Source organism: Lagopus leucura, unplaced genomic scaffold (genome assembly GCF_019238085.1).
Source record: "Lagopus leucura isolate 7727_CA_CO unplaced genomic scaffold, USGS_WTPT01 Super-Scaffold_100001, whole genome shotgun sequence".
NCBI classification, from domain to species: Eukaryota; Metazoa; Chordata; class Aves; order Galliformes; family Phasianidae; genus Lagopus; species Lagopus leucura.
Window position 1 is genome coordinate 25,740,464 of NW_024962262.1, and position 25,244 is coordinate 25,765,707.

General features: G+C 41.9%; 2 protein-coding genes across 3 annotated transcripts in view; one reads left to right on the plus strand and one right to left on the minus strand.

The window, feature by feature from the left end:
- Positions 1-4,200: 4,200 nt before the first annotated feature.
- Positions 4,201-10,446, minus strand: COMMD6 (COMM domain containing 6). The gene is made up of 7 exons (XM_042868356.1): positions 10,301-10,446; positions 9,661-9,719; positions 8,724-8,789; positions 8,481-8,557; positions 7,748-7,916; positions 6,610-6,762; positions 4,201-5,762 (listed from the first exon to the last, which is right to left on the minus strand). The coding sequence occupies exons 1-7, from the start codon at positions 10,347-10,349 to the stop codon at positions 5,712-5,714; spliced, it is 624 nt and encodes a 207-aa protein (XP_042724290.1). The 5' UTR covers positions 10,350-10,446; the 3' UTR covers positions 4,201-5,711.
- Positions 10,447-15,309: 4,863 nt separating this feature from the next.
- UCHL3 (ubiquitin C-terminal hydrolase L3) overlaps positions 15,310-25,244 on the plus strand; it is a 43,196-nt gene continuing 33,261 nt past the window's right edge. Inside the window, exons 1-2 of one of the 2 annotated variants that reach the window (XM_042868124.1) lie at positions 15,310-15,404; positions 15,591-15,602. In XM_042868124.1, the coding sequence (XP_042724058.1) occupies positions 15,363-15,404; positions 15,591-15,602 (54 nt within the window). In that variant the 5' untranslated portion in view covers positions 15,310-15,362. Of the gene's footprint in view, positions 15,405-15,590; positions 15,603-16,160; positions 16,231-25,244 lie in introns of those variants that run through there. The other variant, XM_042868125.1, reaches the window with a different exon arrangement.

The following is a 25,244-nucleotide window of genomic DNA, read 5'->3' on the forward strand; positions in this document are numbered from 1 at the left end:
AAAGCTCACTTTGTTTTAATGTGGCCTAGCTCTCAGGTGAAATTTTTTTTCCTTAAAAACATACCTCTAAGCCACCTTGGACACCAGGAATGCTGAAATTCTGGCCCTTTAGCAAACCAGAAAAATTGCTACCAAATTCAGTAGTGGCAGAAACATCAGAACATTACCTTTCAGATTCAGAAGTAATTCAGAAGTGGAATTAAGCAATACAAACACCTGCATGGCTAAGAAGCATATTATTAAGGAAAATGGCAAAAAACACTGAAAGCTGCATAACAAAATATGGAGGAACGATGCTAGAGTTGTTAAAAAGCATGACAACTTTGAATAGAAAAATGCCAGTGATTGTTCTACAAACAAGATATTGATCTAGAAAAATCTGAGAAACATATATACAGGAAAAAAAAATGAAACTGTAATAGATCTCAGTAAAAACATAACATGATGCTATTTGAAGAGCAAGTCATAATGCGGAAGTATAATGTAGAATTAAAAACTACTGTCCTGAGCTACTGCAAATACAGAAGGTATGGAACGTAATTCTGTTATTAGTAAGAAGCTGATTTTTCTTTGTGTTGCTGGAAATTTTTTTGTTGTTGTTGTTAATTAACACAAAAGTTACAGTATTTCCATAAAATGCAAAAAGTAGCATGGAAGTTATAACAAAATGGGTACGTACTTTACATTATAAGTAGAGAACAAGAAATCCTTACCCCCTTGTCAGTTACACTCCCAAAGGATTACTGTCTTCTAAGACTCTATGTAGCAGTGCCACCTTGTGACCAATGCTATGACAATTTCATTTTTAAAAAAATACCACTGTATAATAGACATGCATTACATCAAGTGATAGAATTCTCCCTTTGTATTACACACATACTAAGGTTACTGTTTTAAAGTTAAGTATGTGAAGTACAAAACTGAAACAGAAATACCCAACTTATAAACTTATTTTGTAACATAAACACTAACAACATTTGGAAGCTGGCACCTACACATAATGGACAAAAGCACAGAACTGTTCAGTTCTCCCAGTTAAGTCAGATGAAACGTGATATGACACTGCAGAAAACTGGGGCAAAGAAGAAGAAACACAATCGGCCATCTCTAAGAAGATCATCAGCAGCCTCAGCTTTATTACTTTCTCAATAACACAAGATCCTGAGTAGAAACATGTATCAGAAACTCAGTTAAAATGGCAGGTCGCTTTTCCTCCTTCCTCCAAGAAAGTCTCTATGACAAAGTCCTCCCAAAAATCCAGAACTGGGCATACCAAAGTGCCAACCATCATCCCACTAGTCCCATGCACAACTCCAGTGCTATGAGAAAAGGTGGGTAAATATGTATCGACAGTGCCGTGTGGTAGAAGCAAACATTTGAACTGAAGTCCACAGTGACAAATTCAGTTATTTATGAAGTGATTGAGCCTCCTCTACAGGCATTAGGAAAGGAGCAATGAAGCAACATCCCATGAACACTAAACCCAGCTCTAGGCACTTTGAACATCATACACTGACCTGCATAGAGCCAAAATCCTAAACAAAGTGAGGGTCCATTAAGCTAGCAGTGCCACCAAGAGTTGTATGATATTTGTAAAATTAGTGCCTACTACAGAAGAAACAGGAAAAAAGTCAACCACAGAGTATTGGATAGGATAGGATAGGGGCTGTTGAACTTTAAGTTTCTCAGCTGCTACAATACTTCTCAAAAGATGAGGCATTTTTTTGCAGGTAGATTAAATGACTCAATTTTTTTTTATGATGTTCTGGTACTCACAAAGGCTAAGCAGAATAATCCTATTTTCTGTAAAGTGCTGGAAACTGCCCTCTCATTGTACTCACAGTAAGAGGGTAATAAAGCACTGGTATGCTAAGGAAGAGAGTAAACAATAAGAAGAAACAGTTCTTTCTCTCCACAAGAGCATCTCTCTATTTTATTTTTAGTGAGTCAAAGCTAGCATAACTCCTGGGATACAAGTACAGTAAAAAAAATTAATAGTAATAAGTGGGGGGGATGGGTAAGGTAAGTAACCTTGTTCACTGTGAAAATACTTCTGAAACACGGTTAAAGAAAGGCAGCACAATTCACTGGAAGCAAAAACTAAGTGACTTAGAGACAGTTTTTCCATTGGCCATGACCTGTAGCTAAATATATGCAGCAGTAGTGCACAGAAATGACTGGAGTCATTTATGTATTCTTTCTGTGAGCCTTTTTCCATTCGTATACTAAATAACAAAGGGACTGGTGTGTTTGAAAATAATGCGGGAAAAAAAAGTGCCACACACACTGAAGACAGAGCTGTTGCCAGGAGATTCCTTCATTAGTCCCTCCCCTGGTTTTGTTTACTGGGTAATACCCTTTCTTCTCTCCATTTTCCTTCCTCTTACCCTGTTCTGGGCAATCGTTGAAAAGAAAAACTGCACATTTGTGTCCTAAATACACATAAGGAAAGAAACCCACTTGCATGCAATGCATATAGCACTTGTCTAGCTGTAATTGACACAAATATTCCTTACAGCCTGCACATAACTCTCAGCAACATTACCACTTTCTGACAGAATGACTGCAGTTGTCTGAACCTCATCCTAACTTAATAAGGAAAGAAACTTAGGTATAGTCTGGTCTGATCCTTAACTTTACCCACAGCAGTATCATAGAATTATAAAGCCTAGATTGAAAAGGACCACAATGATCATCTAGTTTCAGCCCCACTGCTGTGTGCAGGGTCACCAACCACCAGACCAGGCTGTCCAGAGCCACATCCAGCCTGGCCTTGAATGCTTCCAGGGATGGGGCATCCACAACCTCCTTGGACAACATGTTCCAACTGCACCACCCTCTGAGTGAAAAACTTCCTCCTAATATCTAACCTAAGCCTCCCTGTTCAAAACCATTCCCCCTTGTTCTATCACTATCCACCCTCATAAACTGTCATTCCCCCTGCTGTTTATATGCTCCCTTCAAGTACTGGAAGGCCACAATGAGGCTTCCCTGGAGCCTTCTCTTTTCCAGGCTAAACAAGCCCAGTTCTCTCAACCTTTCTTCATATATTCAGACTTTCTTCAGTATTTAAGAGAGAGACTTCCATGCAGTAGGCTTATAACAAAAAAAACAGACCATCTTTTATTTTTGTTACCTCCATGTTTAATGAATGTTTGTGAACTTACAAAAATATTTGTGTTAAACAATTTTGTCTCAATCAACAAGTAGAATTAGGAACACATCAGGAACATCCGATTCTCTTTGAAAATATTTGGCTCCTGCACATATCAACAAACAATTCAAGAGCTTGTTTGAACACGTTCATATTGCTACCCTGCCAAGTATTCGTTTTTTAAAATAAAATACGTAGTTCTTCCATTACTCAGTATAGGAATTCCTACAGATACTGATCAGGACAAACCTCCAAGTTTGAGTACAGAGCCAGCTTTTAATCACATCTCAAAATTCTCAGACAGTTGTGCTAGTGTATCACACATGCCTAGGCAATTTCCACCCAGCCCTCCAACTTGATAAGAGTGCAATGATGCTTCAAAAACATTCATTAGTACATCTGGAACATATAATTTGAAAAAACATAACAGTTACACTCTTCAGAAGCTGGTGGGTTTTTTTTTTTCCCCTTGGTTATGGGCCAAACAAGAATGATAACTGAACTTTTCCTCATTATCTTTCAGAATGTACTAAACTGCTGTTTCTAGAAGCTAAGACATTATTAACGAAATCTTCCATCCAGTTCTAGAGAAGGCACAAATATTTCCACCTATCTGAAAAACTTAAATGCACTAGAACAAATGGAAGTACTTGTAATGCTCTAGCTTTACAAAATAAAAACACCACCAACAACAAAAAGTTCTGGAATTCTTACAGTGATTAAAACCAATTAATTCACTAGGCCATGGCACGACAATGTTTTCTGGCTACAGAAGCCCTACATTTCAACTTAAAAAAAAAGTAAACAATGAAAAATATCAGCTGCTCGTATCAGTTTTCCAAACACAGAGATGATTTTTTGCACCACATTCAGACCTTTTCCCTTATCAGATTACAAGGTTTGAGGATAAGACTTCCAGTTTGCCATCCTGTGGCACTCTACTGACACAGTCAACAGAACAACATTCTGCTCTTCCCAGACATGAAGCAAATACCTTTGACTTCTGCAGCACAGAGGAAGGATAGATGGCCAAAGCTTCTACTGTCTTTTGTTAAAGACAACGTTTCATTTATTTGAGATCTAAGTAACTCCAAGTACTGTTTTTATGTACTATGCATAATGCTTACAGAGTGGGAGTGTACCTCTATAGGAAGGACTGCAGTCTGCTCTGTGTTGCAGTCCATTTTCCTGAGACAAAAGTGGGCAAAACTTGCATCACTGATGTTCAGCCAGCTTCTAAGAAAAGTTAATAAACTATTTATGTGCATTAGAAAGGCAGATGTTCTTATGTAAAGATCCGTCCCAACAACACTGCTTCTTAGTCTGAAGCCACGGCATAAATTCCAGCAGCTTATCAGCGTGAATTGTCTCTCTTCAGATTTATCTGCCTTACTACATTACCAGCAAGTCTTGAAATGCAACAGTAGTATTTTTTAAAGACCCTGCTATACTTCTAGTTCTAAAGGTTAAACAGAAGAAAAAATGAAATGCAAGCATACTGCCATTTATCACTCTCCCTTTGAAAATGTCCCCATTCGCCTTCAGAATCAAAGTCAAAATTTTTCTGGTTAGGACATTTTCTGCATGAGAAAGCAACGCAGTCCACCAGACTCCTGCCAAACACTTGTTGACTTTCAGTATAGTCATTTCTCTGATGTGTATGACTAATGCACTAGCCTGAACTTTTAAGCCTCTTCCCAGTTTTTCTAGTTCAGAGCACAGAGTGAGGCAGCCACATCAATATTTTAATTTAATCAGAAATCAGGCTGCTACGAAGAACATCAAGCAGAGTGCCACAGATTAGAGCTGGATTAAATACAAAGGAAAAAACACATTGAAATGCTCTGGAATTAATTTCAACTTTCTTCCTATATTTAAAATTAACCTCCAGGCTTCATTTCGGAGAAAAAAGTAGGTTTCCAGGGAAATTTAATTTTCAGAAGTCTGGGTGGTGAGAAATAAGTATTCAAAATAGTCAGGCCATTAGAACAAGTGCATATTCCATTTAAAAGAAAACTGAAAGCCTGGTGTGCAAATACCTGCAACTAACTACTTGACATTGCTATTCTTCAAGAATAATTGTATGCTTGCCACGTGTAATTTCATATACTCCATACAGTTAATATTACTATTGATTCCAAACACATCTCAATTTTACAGACAAAACTTTAATGTGGGATTTACACTTCTCTTAGTATTTTCTCAGCCAAATTAACATTTTCACATCTTTCTGTATTCTGGAGCTAAATGTGTAGTTTCTTAAATGTAGTTTTTCACTCTCAGAGAGCAAAAAGCCTACTGTGACATTTTTCTGTACAGAGCCTGATCTTTTGTTTATAAGGATAAACAAAGCTGACCACTTTTATAAACAGAATTGGCTTCAAGTTTTCAGAAGCAAAGAAAACTTCACAGCAACGTAAGGATGACTGTGACAAATACCCACCAAAAGGATAAGGATACTGCCATTGTTCAGCAAGGCATGTATTTGTTCTGCACAGGACATAAAGTTTACCTGATACAAATCTCTCAGAAATTTCAGTATCAAGAACAGTTCTGTTCAAACTGTTTCAAGAACAGCTGCCATTTCCTTGAACTGCCTGAAGAAGTTCTGAAAAGCAAGAATATAAATTTCAGTTGCACAAAGAAAAGCCTAAACTTACGTGCAAACTATCACATTAGGCAAAATCACTTTATGTTTCTCACATTCCGTCTTTCTCCAATTACAATCTGCATGTTGAACTGGAAGTTTGAACATTTCTTTTTGTGAGATGGTTGCCATCTGGATGCATTAACTATTCAGTCGTACGTATGATGAATTATTTGTATGGCTGTGCTTATTGATAGGAGAGGATGCTATGGGAAAACACTTGAAATAACTGCTAAACCTCAAAAGAAAAAAAAAAAACATAACAAAACCTATATACTTCTCAGGCAAACACTTCTATTCCCAGTTGAAATAATCCGTATTTCTCACACAGAGCAAGCATCCCTTTCTCATATCAGCTGAACAGCAAACTATGAAGTAGGTTTCAACCAGATGGAATACAAGATTTCAGAACACTCAAGAATTCATAATACCTTCCTTAAATTCCCTTCTGTCCAACTGCCAGGACTTAACCTGAGGTTAGCAATTTCACAGAATCAGAATCAGAATAGTCACCATTTTTGGTAAGGCAGAGGGATGGAATTGAGGACACTTTTAGATCTGCCTTTCCTGCTAAGTCAAAGTGTAAGAGAACAAACTGCTGCTGAATTAACATTTCAGGCTAGGTGGTACAGAATTAAATGTCACAAAATAGGTACTTCAGTATTTTAAACAATTATTTAGTGTTCAGTCTTTCAATTTCCATATTAGTAAGCTTCACAGCTGTATACAAAGTACACATTTGCTTTTTCACAACTATGTCACCAAAAAGACTGAATCACATGAAAAGGGATGACAGAGGGATACAGACCTTGAACTGTGGGACTGTCATTTCAAAACATTTGTTGGTTATTTGTCCTGAGGGGTCTGCTACTTTTAGTGTCACTGTAACATACGGATACTTCAGAGACCTGCAGGTGTCAGAGCTCATTGCAACTCCCAGTTTCCATTTAATATCTACAAACTGCAGAGAAAAAAGTTGTTGGAAAAAGTACTAAAGAAATCTAGCCTACTGTTGCTATAGTTTTGGACAGATGTTTTGATAGACAATATAGGACATTCGCAGCATATCCAAATAGGAAATAAACCCACAGTCAGATATTATTCTGATCTCCTGTTCCCTTTAGTTGTGGAAAGAAAAATGATAATTTATTTCACTTAGTCTGTTTCACTTTGTAAAATACTGACAATATTCAAGAAGTTCTAGGAATAGAAGCTTAAGTCACAGAGTTCACCTGGCTTGTATATCATTAGTGTGTTTGACATGTTCTCTTTAGAAGCTTCTAAATCAAATGGAAACATGAGAAAAAGCTGAGTACACAAAAATTCTATATAAAGAATATTCTAAACACATTTCAGACTGAATAAGTTATCGTTTTTACCCTTTCATGACAGGTAGAAATATTTAACAAAGAAATAAGGTGAGCTTTCAGAAGCTTACTATCCAGCTTCAAACAAAGATTTCTTTTTCCTCATTATATTTTCTAATTTTATACTCTTAACTGTTGGTGTTAAGAAAAATCTCAAAATGCATCTGAACACTTATTTTTTCAACAAATAAAAGAAATGCTGGAAATTGACAGAACTTATCTTTAAAATAAAGCTTAAACTTAAGGGAGACAAAGAATAACGAATTCAAGTGCTGATGCTATCAACTCTAAAATAACATTTACATAATTAGCTAGTACTATTGTCTGCCATACTGTCACTCACCTTCCCTAACAGCACTATGAAATGTATATTTATCATTCAAGCAAAAATATGAGACAGGATTTCAATGTCCTTTATTGTACATCTTTCTCTTAACTTGTCAAAAATCCGGCAACAAACAGCCAGCAAACTTCTGGGCAATCAAGGCACTGCTTTGTGCTTGACAATACAACAGGCACAGTGAAGCACTGCCAATTCTGAAAAATCATTAGTTCACATGCACTGTATTGTGTAGTTACCTGGCCCACTGTGGTCATATTTCCTTCATCTTCTGACACATCAACAGATTTGCCCTGCTCATTCCATACATGACGAATAACCTGTATCGCATGTTTAGGCAGTGTGTTGACTGTGCTGCCCAAGGCAGCGATGAGCTCCTCCGTAGAGAGATTGTTCCTGGCTGCTGTGCTATAGAAAAATCCAAACAACACATATCTGTTTAATTCTCCAAGAATTTAAGACTATTAACCAGTATTATTAGCTTTGAAATGTAGCAGTTTAATTAAACATTTAGGAGAAGCAATTTAAGAAACACCAAGAGGTATTTAAGGACCTCCAGGCAATGGTATAATTTGCACTAACAGGAGTCAAATGATGCAATAAACTCCCAAATGAAAAGGCAGTGAGTCTAGAGGAAAGGCCGCAAAAAGCACTACTCAATTAACTCCCATGAAAACATCAAGAAAAAAAAAAAAAAAAAAAAGGAGGGAAAAGCACTCTGGTTCCAAAGCTTACAGACAGGTTCTAAGAAGAACAATTGCCTCTCTATTTTTGTAGTTACTGAGTCTATGTATGTAGGTACTATGCTTTTTTTTTAACCTTATGAACACAAACTAAGCCCTTTTCCCAAATCATTTTATTTCATACATGCTTTGGATGTTATGGTGTAACACTGCTATTAGATTAATATGAAGGGAAAAAAAAAAAAAAAAAAAAGGAAGATAAAGAAAATATAAATTATTGTGTGCTTACCTAAACAAAAAGGACACAGCGTTAGTTATTTTTGCCAGGTCACCAACATTAACCTCAATCCCAGATGTCTGCAGTCTCTAAAGACAGGATGATCAAATAATTAAGTGGTATCAACTTCTGAGTTTAAAAATTTTCTTATAAATACATACATATACACACACAAATAATTTGACCTGCAGAATGCATACATCACAATACATACCACTATTATGCTTGCTTTTAAGTGCTAATATCCAAACTTACCTGACACAGTTCAACTGTATTTACACCTGGGATCTTATGGTTAAGATGTTGAATTATCTGCTCACACTGCAAAGAAAATAAATTTGAAAATATTTTCAAAGCATGTTTTAATTAACTAGATGAGCAAGTCTGAAAAAAATCATAGAATGGCCTGAGTCGAAAAGGACCACAATGATCATCTAGTTTCAACCCCTTTGCTATATACAGGGTCACCAACCACCAGACCAGGCTGCCCAGAGCCACATCCAGCCTGGCCTTGAATGCCTCCAGGGATGAGGCATCCACAACCTCCTTGGGCAACCTGTTCCAGTGCATCACCACCCTCTGAGTGAAAAACTTCCTCCTACTATCTAACCTAGACTTCCCCTGTCTCAGTTTAAAACCATTCCAGTCCCCCTTGTTCTAATCACTATCTACCCTTGTAAACAGTCGTTTTAATACTTGGAGATTACAACAGCAACAAAAACTGGTTGACATAAAAATGGACAACAGGATGAGGTTTTAAATGGAAAATGAAGAATAAGGTCATGTAAGCAACTGAAATCAAAATCAAACCCAAGAAAAATCAACTAATTCAGAACTTTTCGGTATTACCTCACATTTTGTTTCTTAACATGCCATTTTCATACTAATGAATAGCCGTCTTCTTCAAGCGCACAATGCTTTATGATATGGAGAAGCTGAATTTTTTTCTGGACTATCGAGCTCTATATCTCATTAAGACAACAAACAAAACCAAAACCTTAAGTATCTTCAGTAATGAAAACAAACTTTTAGCCATCACTCTGCTCTGGTAGGACTGGTCTATTTCATGTAAACCTACATCATACATACATAAGTTCCACTCTGCAACATGCAGAAAGCAGTGAGCTGAAAGAGGTTTGCTGAAATCTGTGTGCCTGAAGCCCTTCCATATCCCCCTTATGGTTCTACTTACTAGTTCTGCAAAGAAGTCTTGAGGTATCAAACTAATCTTATCTGCTGCACCACCAACATCTGAAAAACACAAACAGTAGTGACCAGAAGCAAGTCCTTCGAGCTTTATTAGCAATAAGTCATCTCTGTAGAAGTCATAGGCTTGCATGGTTTTATTTACCTCAAGAGCAGAGCTTTATTTAACAGACTTCATCCTGAATTATATGAACAGATCAGGAATGGGAATAACAGATACCTCCGAAACCCAAAGAGAGCCTATGCAATTGCACAGTTTGTCAGTCCTACAGTCAAACAAAAAGTCCCCTTCTGCAAAAACTTCCCAGAAAGCCGGGCAGGCCCCGGGCTGCCCTCGGGCACTGAGGACCAGCAGCAACGAGCTGCTGCCCCCGAGCTCAGCTCACCGCAGCCGAGAGAGGGACCCTGTCCGGACCTCCTCCGGGCAGCAGGAACCCCCCCATAAGCCGCTGGAGGAGCATCAGTCTCCCCAGGGCCCCTCCGAAACAGGCCGCACCGCTACCTGAGGAACAGGCTCTCATCGGCGCGACCCACCGAGAACAAGGAACCCCCAGCCGGCCTTCCCGCTAACCCACAGACCCGAGGCTGGGCTCTTCCCTACTTCCCCTCAGCTCCAGTTCCCTCACCCAGCGTCTCCAGAGCCCGCGTCAGCAGCACTGCGGAGCCAGCAGCCATAGCACCGCGATCCCGACAACAACCCACATCCGCCACACAGCGTTCCGCGCTCTGATTGGCTCCGAGCGATACGGGGGCGGAGCGGGGCAGGCGGCTGAGCAGAACGCATGCGCTGTCTTCTCGGCGCCAGGCTGAGGCAGGGTAGGGTTTGTGTGTTGGCGCCTTTTCAGGCTCCTGCTCGCTGGGCGTCGCCCAATAGGCTCAGGGCAGGCATGGGGGGGGGGGGGAGCTTGGGGTTCTCCTAGAATTATAAAGTCGTTAGGGTTGGAAAAGGCCACTGAGATCATCTAGTCCAACTGCCAACCCATCATCACCATGCCCACTAACCAATGTCCTTTAATGCCATATCTGCATGTTTCCAGCACCTCACTGTTGTCACAGTGAAAAATGTTTCCGACATATAATCCAAATCTTCCCTTAGTTCAACCCCTCCTCCCCCCTCCTTGTCCGATTGCTATCTGCCCACGTAAAAAGTTGATTTCCCTCCTTTTTATAAGCTCTCTTTAAGTACTGGAATGCCGCGTTGAGGTTTCCCCTGACTTCTCCATGCTGAACAAGCCCAGCTCCTTCAGTCTGTCTTTGTAGGAGTGGTGCTCCAGCCCTCTGAACATCTCTGTGGCCTTCCCTTGGACCTGCTCCTCGAACTTGATGTCCTTGTCCTGAGGGTCCCAGACCTGGACGCAGTACTCCAGATGGGGCCTCACAAGGGCAGAGTAAAAAGGGACAATCTCCTCTCTCTTCCTGCTGGTCCCCCTCTGTTGATGCAGCCCAGGATACTGTTGGCCTTTCTGTCTGCAAGTGCACACTGTTGGCTCATGCTAAATCTTTCTTCTACCAGGACCCCTATGTCTTTCTTAGCACAGCTACTCTCAAAGTGTTCTTCTCCCAGTCAGTATAAGTATCAGGGATTGCCATGATCAAAGTGCAAAACCTTGCACTCGGGCTTGTTGAATGTAATTATGTTCACATGGGCCCACTTTTCAAGCCACTTCTGGTCCTTCCTTCTGTTGTGTCAACTGCATCACACAGCTTGGTGTCATCAGCAAACTTGCTGGGCATGCACTCAATCCCATCATCTATGTCACTGATAAAGATTCCAACGGGTTCCAAGACAGACCCCTGTGGGGCACCATTCATCACTAGCCTCCACCTGGACACAGAACCATTTACCAAAGCCCTCTGGCTGCTACCTTCCAACCAATTCATTATCCACTGAATAGTCTACTCTGATATCATCATTCCATCATAGGATGATTGGTGAGGCATGATTTGCCTTTGGTGAAGCCATGCTGTCTGTCTCAGATCACCTACTTGTTCTTCATGTGCCTCAATATATATTCCATATCTGTTCCATGATCTTCCCGGGAACAGATTGGTGAGGCAATTTCTGCACAAATCACACATGGTTGATGCAGCAGGCTATTAATTCCATTTAGTTCGTTATTAACCTGCACTCGATTTTGTTTATATTCTCCAGGGATTAACAGTATTGGGTACATTAATCACGTGCTATTGAGTTTGTGTGCAGAACATAGGGTGTACTGGGCTTGTTACAGATGCATCTAGCAACTATGCTTTATGCAGGTGGATCATTGAATCTGGTCATCTGTGAGTGAACTGCAGTCCACAAATGATTTGCATAGGTCAAGTGGGTCTTCAGCTCAATGGGAAAATAGACAATATAAAACTGCAGCTAGAACCATCTTTAGCGATGTTTCTCGCTGAATGCAATAAGTTTAGTGTGCAAGTGAAACCCTAAAACAACACTGATCCTTCAACAGTGCCAGCTTTTAACAATAGTAAGTATACTTAGATTTTTTTCCTAGTAAGCAGTTTACTTTTTAGCTTTTTTTTTCTATGTTATAATGCTACAGTTTTGTTAGATCCACAGTAAGACTGTTTGTGACTGATGAGTAAAATGTAACTCATTGCACAGTATTGCTGCCTAGTTTAAAGTTATCTATTTCCAGTACATTTAAATGAAATAATTTAGAATATATTTCAAGCAACAGGAAATTATTGTGCAACATGATATGTGTGTTTATGAACTTTATACATTAAGGCATGTAGCCTCTCCCTTTTAAAGTATCTAATTATGGTGTCAAAATACTTTTGAGAAATATGTGTTTTTATGACCTCATGACTGTCAAAACACTTGTGATGTTCATGCAGGTAAGATCTGCCTGTGATAGCAGGGACATGACTTAACCATCTTTTTGTTCTTAGTTAACTATTAAATATTTTCCTGTGTTAACTACTGAAGTTTACACACTATTTATATTAGAATTTAATCAAGTGTCTCACTAGTGCCTTTAGCGATATGACTAATATTTGTTATTTTTCATTCATTTTCCAAGATGTGGAAATAATGTGAAGTTGAATGTGATGGTTTGGTAATTATAGAATTACTCCAAATCATTTGCTGAAAATTTGTTTTGGGGTTATTTTCATAGATACAGAATCATATAATGCCCTCATTTGGAAAGGACAAGACCAACTCCTGGCTCTACAGAAGACCACCTAAAATCCAAACCCTATGTGTAAGAGCATTATCCAAAAGCTCCTTGAACTCTGGCAGCTTGGTACCATGACCACTGCCCTGGGGAGACCGTTCAGTGCTCAAGCACCCTCTGGTGCAGAACCTTTTCCTGATGCAGCTCCATGCCATTCTGTAGTCTGCCACAAGGCCTCCCCTCAGCCTCCTTTGCTCTGGCCTGAACAGACCTCAGCTGCTCCTCACACATCTTGCCCTTTGGACCCTCATCATCTGTGTAGCTCTCCTTTGGATGCTCTCTGATAGCTTTCCGTCCTTCTTAGATTGTAGTGCCTAAACCTGCACTTTACAGTAGAGCCTCACCTTGCAGGTGAGCGTGTCAGCACAGAGCAGAGCAGGACAACATCTGTCCTCACCTGGTGGCTGTGCTGGTCCTGATGCATCCCAGAGTATGGCTGTCCCCTTTGGCTGCCAGGGCACACTGCTGACTGTTCTAAACCAGCACCTCCAGATCCCTTTCTGCATGACTGTTCTCCAGCTCCGCACCCCCAGTCCATATGGATATCCTGATGCAAAATCCAGTGCTTGCTGTTGTTGAACTCATGCACTTGGTGATTTCCCACCCCTCCAATTTAACAAGATCTCTCTGTGAGGCTTCTCTGTTCTTCAGGGAGTCAACAGCTCCTCTAATTCAGTATTGTCTACAAACATATGCGTAGTTCTTTGAATTTGGAGAAGCAGGTGGTTAAGTATTTAATGATTTCAGGTAGCAGTCCATCCACAGTATTAACTTGTGTTCAGACAGCTTTGCCTTTTGTAAATATAATTTCTGAAGCTCTGTGTGGCAGAGGAAAATAGGTAACTGCAGTGACTGCAAACTGAGAGTAAAGGCCCATCTTCTAGATAGAAAAGGAGTGAGAGCTGAATGTGAGGAGACACATTGTATAGAAAGAGACAAATCTCATGAGACAGCAATAGACTGGATTGCTAAAGAGATGCACTGTGATGTTATTTATAGGTCAATAGAGAATGTTCAGGCAAAGGCATGTAGCAATAGTCCTGCTTACTAGTAACAGGAGTAAAATAAAAACTAGGTAATTTACTCCATTTCACAAATGTAATGTACAGAATAGGGCACTATTTACATCAGCCCTCACTAAAGAACTACACGAAGTTCTGCATATAGCTCTTCAGATAGAAGGCAGAAAGCATTTCTGGTACCAGCTGCATTTCTCCAATGCCAGGGCCTCAGCTGTGTGGTGTCTATAACCCCTGCCTCTCCTGGCCTCCTGTCACCTTGCTACTCTGTCTCTGCAGTAACACTGCTCTCATTACACTCCCTGCTGTGGGATTGTGGTTTGCCTGTAAGCCGGCACAGCATCTCTTTGCTACGCCCTGTCTGCTCACTCTGGGTGTAAGCACAGCTCAGCCACTGGCATTCTGCTCTCTGAATCTCTTCATGGCAGTGAAAGCTGGATGGGCCATGGGGCCTGGATTAAGGCTATCATACAAAGTTTTTCCAGGCATCCACCCCATGAAATGAATGTGCAGCTGCTCACTCGCACTCTGACCCCATGATGACCAGCAGGTGGCAGTTCCCTTGCAGTCCACTGAAGGGACATTGGTGTCGCTGCTTTTTCTTCTTACAGCTTCTTGCCCCCCACTGGCTGCCTGATGGCAGTGCTCCAAGCAGAGGGCAGGAGGTAGGCACCCTGGCTACCAGCACTCCATCCATCTTTCTATATTATACTTTGCTTGATCTTAGCCAAAAGGGCAAAAAGTGACCATATATGCTTCTGGGGTGGGAAGACCTGAGAGGATTCACAGCTTTAGAAGAGAAAATGGAGCTCAATACCGGAGTGAGGCAACTTGCTGCCACTGCTTTGAGTGCACCGTAAAACAGGTTCCCTTTGAACCATTTAAAAAGTCCCACTGTTCTCTGCTGCATGTCTGCGAATGTGTTTTCTTAAACACTGTTCTTTTCAACTCCGCATTCCTTTTCTTACGGGTTTGCCCTGCTGATGAACACGGAACCGCGGAACTGCGGAATGGACCTTAAAGACCATTCCGTTCCAACAGCAGCTGCTGCCGCCGGGCTCCAAGCGCTCTCTGGGCGGAGCGGGGCGGGAGGCGACTGTGGGGCGCAGCGCCGTAAAGGCGCCCCCCCGTGGCTGCCGCTCGCTGCGCAGGTTCCAGTGGGAGGGAGCACGGGGCGGGGCGGCTGAGGCACCACCCTGTGTCCCGCTGGGAGAATCCACTGCCGGGGGGAGCCGACGGGCGAGCAAGGGGAAATTTTCTGACCGTTGTTGTGTGGGAGTATCCGCGGGGAAAGGCGTTCAACGGGTTGCCGGGCGTCTCGCTCGGCTGTTCGGCAGGGCGGGCGAGCTGTGCGTGGGGGTGCGGGAGGGCTGCTTTCCCCCGCGGCTCCTCCCGGTCTCGGTCGGCTCGGTGGCGCGGCCCCGGGTCAGCGCTGAGGCGAGGAGGCGCCGGGCGCTGTCAGCATCGTGCTGCCCGCCGCCATGGAGCCGCATCGCTGGCTGCCGCTGGAGGCCAACCCCGACGTGAGTGCCGCGGGAGGGTGGCTGGAGATAGCGGCGGGGAGAAAGGGCGCTGACCTGGAAGGGAGGGAGGGGTGGCGGCGTGGAGGTGCTGGGTTTGGCCGTGGGGGTGCTGGTGGCTGGGGGTGGGTGCCAGCTCTCAGGCTCCACTATGCTTGTAACCCCTCTCCGTTTCTTCTTTTTTTTCAGGTCACCAATCAGGTAAGCGCCTTCTCTCGGAGGTAGCGCGGTTCCCCTGCGGCTCAGGCACGTCGCTTTTCATTTTCGTATAGCAGAGGCTCCTGTATCCCCAACGAGAGGAGGGCTTCCGCCTTCTGGTGCCGGGCCTTCGGGAGCCTCCTGGGAAAGCTGTGTGTGTGTGTGTGCGGTGCAGTTAAGGACCCTTGTAAAGGTGCAGAGAACACGTGTGTTCTCTGTGGTCAGGCTGTTAACGTAAGGTAATCCCTGTTGTGGATGGGGTGAGGGTGGGTTTTGCCTTACTTTTTTTAGTTACAACGTTATTATAGATTTATATACCAGTTCTGGTTATGCATGTGCTGACTTTGTGGGCTAGTATGTATGGCTCTGCATACATTCCAGTGTTGTAGTCTTCCTCTTTGACTGATAATAAGAAATGATATATTTTACTGTATTTACACTTACTCATGACTATATCAGCATAATTAGTTACACTTGGTTTTTCCAGCACAGTAGAATCCACACTTGAGAAAGGAAATGTGGCTTATCTGGCACTTACAGTCTTTTGTGAACACAAGAAGGAAAAATACTCATCCTGTCACCATGCATTGCACTCAGCCTTTATTCTGAATATCTTCAACAAGTACAAGAGGTCAGATGTTGATCCCAGCAGGCTTATTGATTTTGCTGCAGATGTCTTTGAACCAAAAGATTATGAAGCTTCCAGCAGTAAGGTGATGTTCTTAGAACTAATTTTATGATTCTTATATTGTTACTGCCATGGAGCAACTAAAGAATTTTTTAATCCCAGCTTTGAGTTAAAATTAGCCACCCCTGCTGTGAGCTTTACTTTCCTTGATTCAGATTTTAAAAAACTATTGAAATTCAGACATTAAATTCTAATTTGGAAGAAACTAATTATGAGTGAGTGCTAGTGAAATTACAATACTGCTGTTCTTTTTTCTCACTTTCCAGATGCTGGGTGAGTTAATTGTGGTACGAATAAAGTCTTATCAGCTGTACATTAGAAATCAAGGAGGAAGAGGAAGTAACTTTTTTCCACCTCTTGTATAGTTGTCTTGTTGCTATATGGAAAAAAATCCTGCAAGAATGTTAAAGAAACTGTTCTTTTTCTCAAAGCCTCCTTTGCTCATAGGCTTTGCATCCGTGACAGATGATAGCAGTTCATTGTGGAGGATCATGGATAAGTGAATTTTGCTTCACATGGATTTTCTTGCTAGTATTTATCTTTACATAAGTTAGATTTTTCTCTCTTAATGTGTCTTTCCAGCCTTAACTGAGCAACAGTTGTAGTTATTTAGAATTTTAGACTGAGGCATATCTTCTTCTACTGGGAAGAAAAGAAGAAGAAAAAAAGAAAAAACTAAAGATCTCTCTCTATTAAACAGGAGTATACTTTTGCATCATTAATCATGTTTTTTTTTAATCTTATTTTTATATTGGTAAACTGTATAGCAATGTGACTGTTAGTCACCAGTTACTCATATCCCACCTGTGTTTAAAACAATAATGATAGTAATTTGATATTCAGATGAAGTTACAAACACATCTTAAACTAATCCTGTTAACTGCAAGGACAGATTCTGTTTGGGTTTTTTTGGGAGGTTCGGATGTGTGTTGCTTTGTACTCTATAATAGAATTCTTAAGGATGAAAGTAATATGGGATATTTCATATGGTTGTTGTTTGTGTGTCTAGAAATAAGTTAATGCGCAGACCTGTGGATCTCTATCCACATGCTTCTTTGTGGTTTGTTTTTCCTGCTTGTTTACGTGTGTGTTTTGAATTTTTAATGTTATTTTATTTAACGTTTAATGTTATTTATTTTACTTTAGTATTAGAGTGCCATTAGAACATACTGCTCACGTTAATGTTGATACTGTTGTAAGGTGTGATAGCTCTTAAACAGAGCTCCATAACTATAACATGCATGGATTCTTAAGTGTGTCATAGTTTTATGATTTTTGGTTATTGGTATTCCACATCATGACATCATTTAATTGGGAATCATGAACTGGGAATTAAACTGTTAATGCTCCAGTTCTGACCACTTGTTTGGAAGAGAAGAACTACATACCCAAGGGGCTTTGCAGTCAGAGAGGAGATACAACCCCTGGCAAGGTCACCTGAAGTACTCTTCTTCATCAGGCTCTCCTCCCTGCTGCTCAGCTGGACTGCGCATCTCACCTCAGCTTTATAGTGAGGCCTATCCACTTTTTGAACACTCTCTCATTATATTTGATTTATTAGCTTCAATTCTAATTACACTCTATTATAGAGTGTTATCTTGCATTCTGATACTATATTTAGTAAATTAGTTTTGTTTCTTCTCAGATTGTTGCCACTGTTTTTAATTATTTTGGGGTCCCCTGTTTCCCTTTTCCGGAGGCGTGGATTTTGCAAAATCCTTCTGCCCTGCTAGTCATGGAACTGGACTGAACCAGCCCATAAACAATTGCCTAAGTGTTACATTGTGATCAAAACTCCTTTGTATGTAAGCCCTTCTTCTATTGGTGGAGAATGTGGGCAAAAGCTGCCTTTTAGCTTTTAGAGAGCTTCCTTGGAAAAGTTTACCTCTTTCGCAGGTGTTCACTGAAAAACTTGACCTTGAAAGTCTAGGCAGACTGCCAGTATTCTGGGATATTTGTAAACATTGAGCACTGCTATCTTCCTTCTGTAAAGAGAGAAAAAAAAAAGATTCCTCTTTCTCTTTTAAACCTGTTTGCACATGGAGCTGCTAATTTTACGGAACTTGTAACTTTTAAACAGGTTCCAGTCTCTCCTTTGAATCCTTTATGCATTTTTTGAATGCTCATCTGATCACATTGTTAATCTCCCTGAATATACTGTTCATCATTTTACTCAGTATTTGTATTTATCATATTTTGAGGAAGCCTTCCCTAAAACCAGAGAATACTGAGTGGCAGGGAGTGTGGAGAGGTTTGGGAGAGACTTTAGAGAGATGGACATCTTTGGTGTGATGGAACTTTACTCCTGAGCATCTGAAAGAGCTTAAACAGATATTTGAGACAGGGATGTTGTGGCTCAGGCAGATCTGAGGAGGCATAAATGATTTGGGGCCTGGCTAATGCTTATCGGGCCTTATTCAATACTATCCCAGAGAGGGAGAGAGTTTCTGAAATTGAGAGAGAGTCTCCATGCTGAAAGGGAGAATCTCCAGGTCTAGAAACAGAATCTCCAGGTTGAGAGTTTGCACGGGAGTCTCCGAGCTGAAAGGGGCGCTCTCTGGGAGACAGTACTAAATGAGCGAGAGTCTCCAAGCAGAGAAGGAGTGTTCCCAGGAGAGACTCCGACCTGAGAGGGAGAATCTCCAGGTCCAGAAAGAGAGTCTCCTATTCAAGAAGCAGTGTCTCCAAGCTGAGACAGAGAATCTCTGGATTGAGAAAGATTCTCCTAGTCAGGAGAGAGAATCTCAAAACCTGGCAAGAGAGTCTCCAAGCTGAGAAAGAAAGTCTCTCAGAAGGGAAGATCTCTGAGCTGAGAGAAAGTATCTCCAATCTTGACGAGACACCTTTGAATCCAAGCGAGATCCCTTCAATCCAAACTCGACAGCCTTCAAACTGAGTGAGACACCCTCCAATCTGAACTAAATACTCTCATAATCAAAGGAGACGGACTCTGAGCCTGGCGAGTGAGAGCATCAGAACTGACCAACCTGATCAATCACAGGAGGCACCACAATTGATGTCATTTGCCCCTGTACAAGGACAGAAGATGAAATGAATCTCAACGCAGTTAGAACTGAAAGAGGAGGGAAAGTAAAGAAAGCAGCCTCTGTAAGAGTAGAGGAGGAAAGGTGTCCAGAGGAGTGGCTCTGAGATCTGGAGAAGTGCCCCTGAGTCCAGTGGAGGGGCCCTCAGTAAGATTGCAGTCACCAGTGCCCAGGAGGGCAACAAGAAGTCCTGAAAGAGTAAGAGGGGGCAAGACGTTGTTGATTGATATCTGAAAATGAATGAAATTAGAAGTCTTAGAAAAGACTTTTCACATCACCGAAATGAGCCTATTGTTACCTGGTTACTTTCATGTTGGGATAATGGGGCCAACAGTCTGTGGCCAGATAGTACAGAAGCTCACCAACTGGGTGGCGCTGCTAAGGACTCAGTCATTGATAGTGGTATTAGTACATGCCAGAACCAGGCCTTCACCCTCTGGAAGCAGATGCTGATTAATAAACTTCAAGACTTTGAGTTACATTTAAGCCCTCTATGAGCTTGTGTTTCAGCCATTGCAAAAGTAGCTGAAAAGCTGCACAGAATGGAGAGCAAACAAGAAGATATAATAGACAAACTGTCTACCTTGCTTAATGCTGATGGATCCATGGTGGTACCAGATAGATCCAATGGGGATCAGGATTCCCAAAACAGCCTACTGGAGAGGCTGATCAACTTGGTTTCCTCCCAACTTGCATCATCCAACATCTCAGCTATCAAAATAAGATGTCTTCCTGCTCGAGCAAGTGACAACAGTAAGACTGCATCTTACTGTTGGAATTACCTACGTGACCATAGAGAAGGTATGAAGAAGTAGCATAAACAACCTACTCCTGTGCTTCAAGCACGGGTAAAGGAATTACAAGACAAATCAACCACCAAGGTGAACTTCTCCAAAAAGGTGATTGCTCCAGTTGCTACAGACAACTGAGGTAACAAATAGAGGGGTCCTGCCCTTAGCCGGGGACCCAGGGTAGCAGTAAAATAATAGAGTGTATTGGACTGTGTGGATTAAATAGCCTGGCACATCAGAACCACAGAAATATAGGGCCCTGGTGGATGCTGGTACACAGTGCTCTCTAATGCCCTCGGGTCACCAATGGACAGAATAAATTTATTTTCATGTGGTGACTGGGGGTTCTGAAGAGCTGATCATGTTGGAGGCCGAAATCAGCCTCATTGGTAAAGACTGGCAAAAGCACCCCATTGTGACTGGCCCAGGGGCTCCATGTATACTTGGTATTGATTATCTCAGAAGGGGATATTTTAAGGTTCCCAAAGGGTATCGATGGGCCTCCGGAATAGCTGCTGTAGACACAGAAGGTGTTAAGCAGTTGTCTGTTTTGCCTGGCCTATCAGAAGATTCATCTGTTGTGGAGTTGCTACGAGTGAAAACAGGTACCGACTACTACAAAAATGATGCACAGACAACAATGCTGCACCAACAGGGATTCGTTGCTCCCCATTCAGAAGTTGATTCATCAACTAGAGAATCAGGGAGTGATCAGCAAAACTCTCTCGCCTTTTAATAGTCCCATATGCCCAGTGCGTAAAGCCAGGGGAGAATGGAGGCTGACTGTGGAATACTGTGGCCTGAATGAAGTCACACTCCCACTGAGTGCTGCTGTGCCGGACATGTTAGAACTCCAATATGAAATGACATTGCCAATGCATTCTTCTCCATTCCTTTGATCAAAGAATGCAGGCCACAGTTTGCTTTCACCTGGAGGGGCATTCAGAATATCTGGAATCATTTGCCCCGAGGGTGGAAACACAGCCCAACTATTTGCCATGGGTTGATCCAAGCTGCACTGGAACAGGGCACTTACAGTATGTTGATGACATCATTGTGTGGGGCAACACTGCCAGGAAAGTTTTTGAGAAAGCAGAGCAAATAATCCAGATCCTTCTTTGTGATGGTTTCACTATTAAGTGATGCAAAGTGAAAGGATCTGCCCAGGAAATTCAGATCTTAGGCATAAAGTGACAAGATGGAAGTCATCACATCCTGTCAGATGTGATCGACAAAATCACTGCTATGTCTCTGCCCGCTAATAAGAAAGAGATGCAATCTTTTCTGGGTGTAGTGGGCTTTTTGGAGTACCGACTACTTCAGAAGCAGCCCAAACCCTCTAATACACGTCTAAGATCTCCTTTTTAGTCAGAGTGTACCCTCTGTATGCTCAACTCCAAAATCCCAGGGGTCAGCCTCAGGTCTCTCCTGAGGCTCTTTGCCACAAACTCCAAGTGGGACCTTTCTCTCCAGCAGCAGTGTAGAATATGTCCTTTATACCCTGTCCCATTTGTACTGGCCCCAGGGCCACAGCACAGGCTATCTCCTGCTTAATCTGCTCAAAAGCCTGCTGCTGTTCAGGACACCAAGTAAAATCATTCTTCTTCCCTGTCACCTGATAAAAGGGGCTTACAATGAGGCCTTGAGAATCTCCAGGAATTGGGCATCCACAGCTTCTCTGAGCAGCTGTGCCAGTACCTCACCACCCTGTAAGAGTTACTGCCCAACATTGAACCTAGATCTCCCTTCCTTTGGTTTAGAACCATTCCTCCTTGTCTTACTGCTATCAGAACACGTAAAATCTTGTTCCCCCTTGTGTTTATACCTGCCTTCAAGTACTGGAAAGCTACAAGGAAGCTTCCCCAGAGACTTCTCCAGGCTGAACAAGCCCAACCCCTTCAACCTTTCTTCATAGGAAAGATGATCCGGCCCTCTGATCATCCTTTTAGCCCTTCCCTGGACTTGTTCCAACGGCTTCACATCCTTCTTGTGCTGGGTGCCCTACACCTGGATGCAGTACTCCAAATGGGGCCTCATGAGATCATAGTACAGGAGGATACTCTTATCTTTGCTGGCCACCAAAAGCCCTAGGTCCTTTTCCTTGGGGCTGCTCTTGGTGCGCTCCTCTCCCAGTCTGTGCACATATTTCGTATTGCCACTTCTTGGCCATCTGGGTAAGATCAAGTGTAGTGTAGTATCTGTAGTGATCTTAAAAACAAAATGCATAATGCAGTGCTGATTTGTCACAACATGCTCTTTTTCTTCCACTTCTGCAGTCTGCTGGAATGGATTACAAGGTATCGTCAGACCACCTTCAGTGTAGAAAGTTAATCATTCAGCATTTGCAAAGCTCTAATTTGCGAACTGTGACATCAGGAAAACTTGGGGCTGCAAGTGATTTATGCTGCCTTTGTTTGTGAACCTCTCCTGAAACTTCTGCTGAGCGGAATGAAAGAAAGTGGTTTTATTTGCGCACTGCTTCTAAGATGGTATCCATCTGCATATCTCGTTCTCAGTTTTTTCTACTACCAAAACCAAGCTAGGCTGCTTACAAGCATTGGGAGTGAAAATATCAGGAATAAACTGTTTTCTTCTTTTCAGTTTGGCTTGCAATCCATGATCGGTTTCATAATAGGTGTAGATAAACAGAGAAGTATATCAGTAGATAAATTTGTCGTTCTTGTTCTGAGAAACATCCTTGCTTCCTAGGTAAGATACAGTGCCACCAACTCATGCCCTTGTTACAGGTAGATACTGCTAATTGACTGGAGCTAGTCATGAAACTGAAGCAGTGGCTTCAGGTAGTGCAGTTAAAGTAGGCAAGGTTGACTACAGAGCAAATAGGTCTTATTTTCCAGGTCTTAGTTACGTTCCAATATAGTTTTCAGGCCTTTGGTCCCATTTTTAATCCTTCAGTGCTATGAGAGTAAGCTACAAAAAAAATTAGTCCATAGACTTTCTTGACACCTGTGACTTATGGGGGGATGTAAAAATTAAAATAGAGAGTGAACGACAGAAGCTGGATACAGCCATTCTTGGTACAGTCAGGGACATTTCTTAAAGGCATCACACATATACAGAGTCTAGTTTAATTATCTCAGGAAATGAGCTTTACTTGTCTAGAGGGTCAAGGACATGATTCAGCTGGTCGTCAATTTTAGCAAATTGGATGCCAGCCTAAATTAAATCATTAAATGTTTGTTTTCGGGAAACCCTTAGGGATCTTGATTGAGGAGCTCAAGTAGCCAGCCTCTTGGTTTTAATCACCAACAGGACCTCAGCTTCTTCTAATGTCAGAATGTTGTGCCTAGTCTGTAGGCATTCTGTTTCTCATAAGTCAGCCACCAAGTGGGCAGCTTGCTGGACTACCGCATCTAAGGCTACCAGGGAATTTAATATAGAGACCAGAGTGCCATATAAATGGGAGGGGGGGTTGCTGTAGAATCAAGTCTCTCATCCTCTCTGAGAATTTGACCATATCAGGGCCATCAAAAGCATCTTCATAAATTGCTTCCCTTATGCCCCATTTGTGCATATAATTTTGAAGGTCTTCTATGTAGGACCACATCCCTATATATAGAGGTATATCAGATTTATTTGGCCATACCGTACGGCAGGCTGCCATTAACCATTTTATTATAGAATGGTTTTCATTAAGATATTGAACACCTGCATATAACCTCTGCCTGAGGGTAGGATGGACAGTCATGGTGGCCCACTTGGATATTTCCGGGCCGTTCACCATAACACTTTCTGCTCCAGAATCCCACAGTTTTAATAACCAAGGTGGCATGCTTTCTCTAGGCTTCTGCCGAAATCGCTGTACTAAATCCATCAATTCTGTTGCTGTGTATGGCTGGGCTGTTACATGCAAATGAGTCTGGGCAGGAGGCCACTGATCAGGCAGCACCCCTGCCAGTCTATCCTGTACTTTCCTTGTTTTCTGAGTTATAACAGGACCGACCTCTAGCAGATATGTCACAATCAGAGCTTTGAGATCTATCAGAATTTTTGTTTTCCTGATCAGCGAAGTCCGCTGATTCAGGAGTCTGTTCAGTGTCTATTGAGATATTGAAAACTTGACCTATCGGAAGATGCAGAATTGGTTTCTTCCCTGTTAATATGCCAAGTTCTTGCTGTAATTTTTCGATATGGTCTCTCAAAAGTTGGTTTTCGTTTTCTGCTGTATAATTCCTCATTTCAGCATGATTTAAAGCACTTAATAGTGGCCATGCCACTGCAGAGGCAGCTGATTGTTATTCTTTGGTAAGCCTCTCAACGTAGTCTGCGATGTGATATGGGGCAACATTTCCCATAATGTGTAGAGGATCCCATTTCTCAATGATTCACTAATTCATAATAGGGAGATCCCACAGATCTTGGAATCTGCTCCAGAATTATTTTATCTAGTGGGGTGATGTTCTCCCCCCTGACTCATTCATAGAAATTCCCTAGAAAGGACATTATGTAAATTTTAGTATATTTGGCCTGCTGGCTCACCAAGTGTATAATCAATGAATATACAGATGTTATAATTAAGAAACATACAGGAAAGTTGGGCTGAACAGGTTATTATGCCAAAGCAGAATAGATGGAAAGCTTACTCTCGTTCTGGGCTCACTGAGAAGTCTCCAAGAGGAACAATCTCCAAAAGAGATCTTTCTCCATTTGTAGTGAGCTCTTAAATGGGGTATAGGAGAGGTGGAGCCAGGCTCCACCCCTTCCAGTAGCACAGGTGAATTACCTTCACCTGTTCTCCCAGGGCTGACTCATTGTTCGTCTCAGGTGGTTAATCAGAGGCTCAGGCTGTGATTTAGCAGTTCCCATACAGAGTGAAAGCACTTGTGATGTGCAGAAACATTTTTTGTTGTTGTTTTTTTCCAGCATAATGCGTAATTGCATAATTGTCTGTTGTGAATCTCTGACCTGATAGCTCTACCTCCAGAGTCAGCCTCAGAGTTTTCTGAAGCTTTGGTTCAGTAAGAGTAGTTTCAGAGGAAAACCAACTCAGCTAGTTAGTCTAGATTACTGTGTTATAGATTGAATTGCTATCTGTGTTGATCTGATTCTGTTTCAAGGGTACAGCAGTACCTGGTCATAGTGAGCACAAAGTTTCAAAACT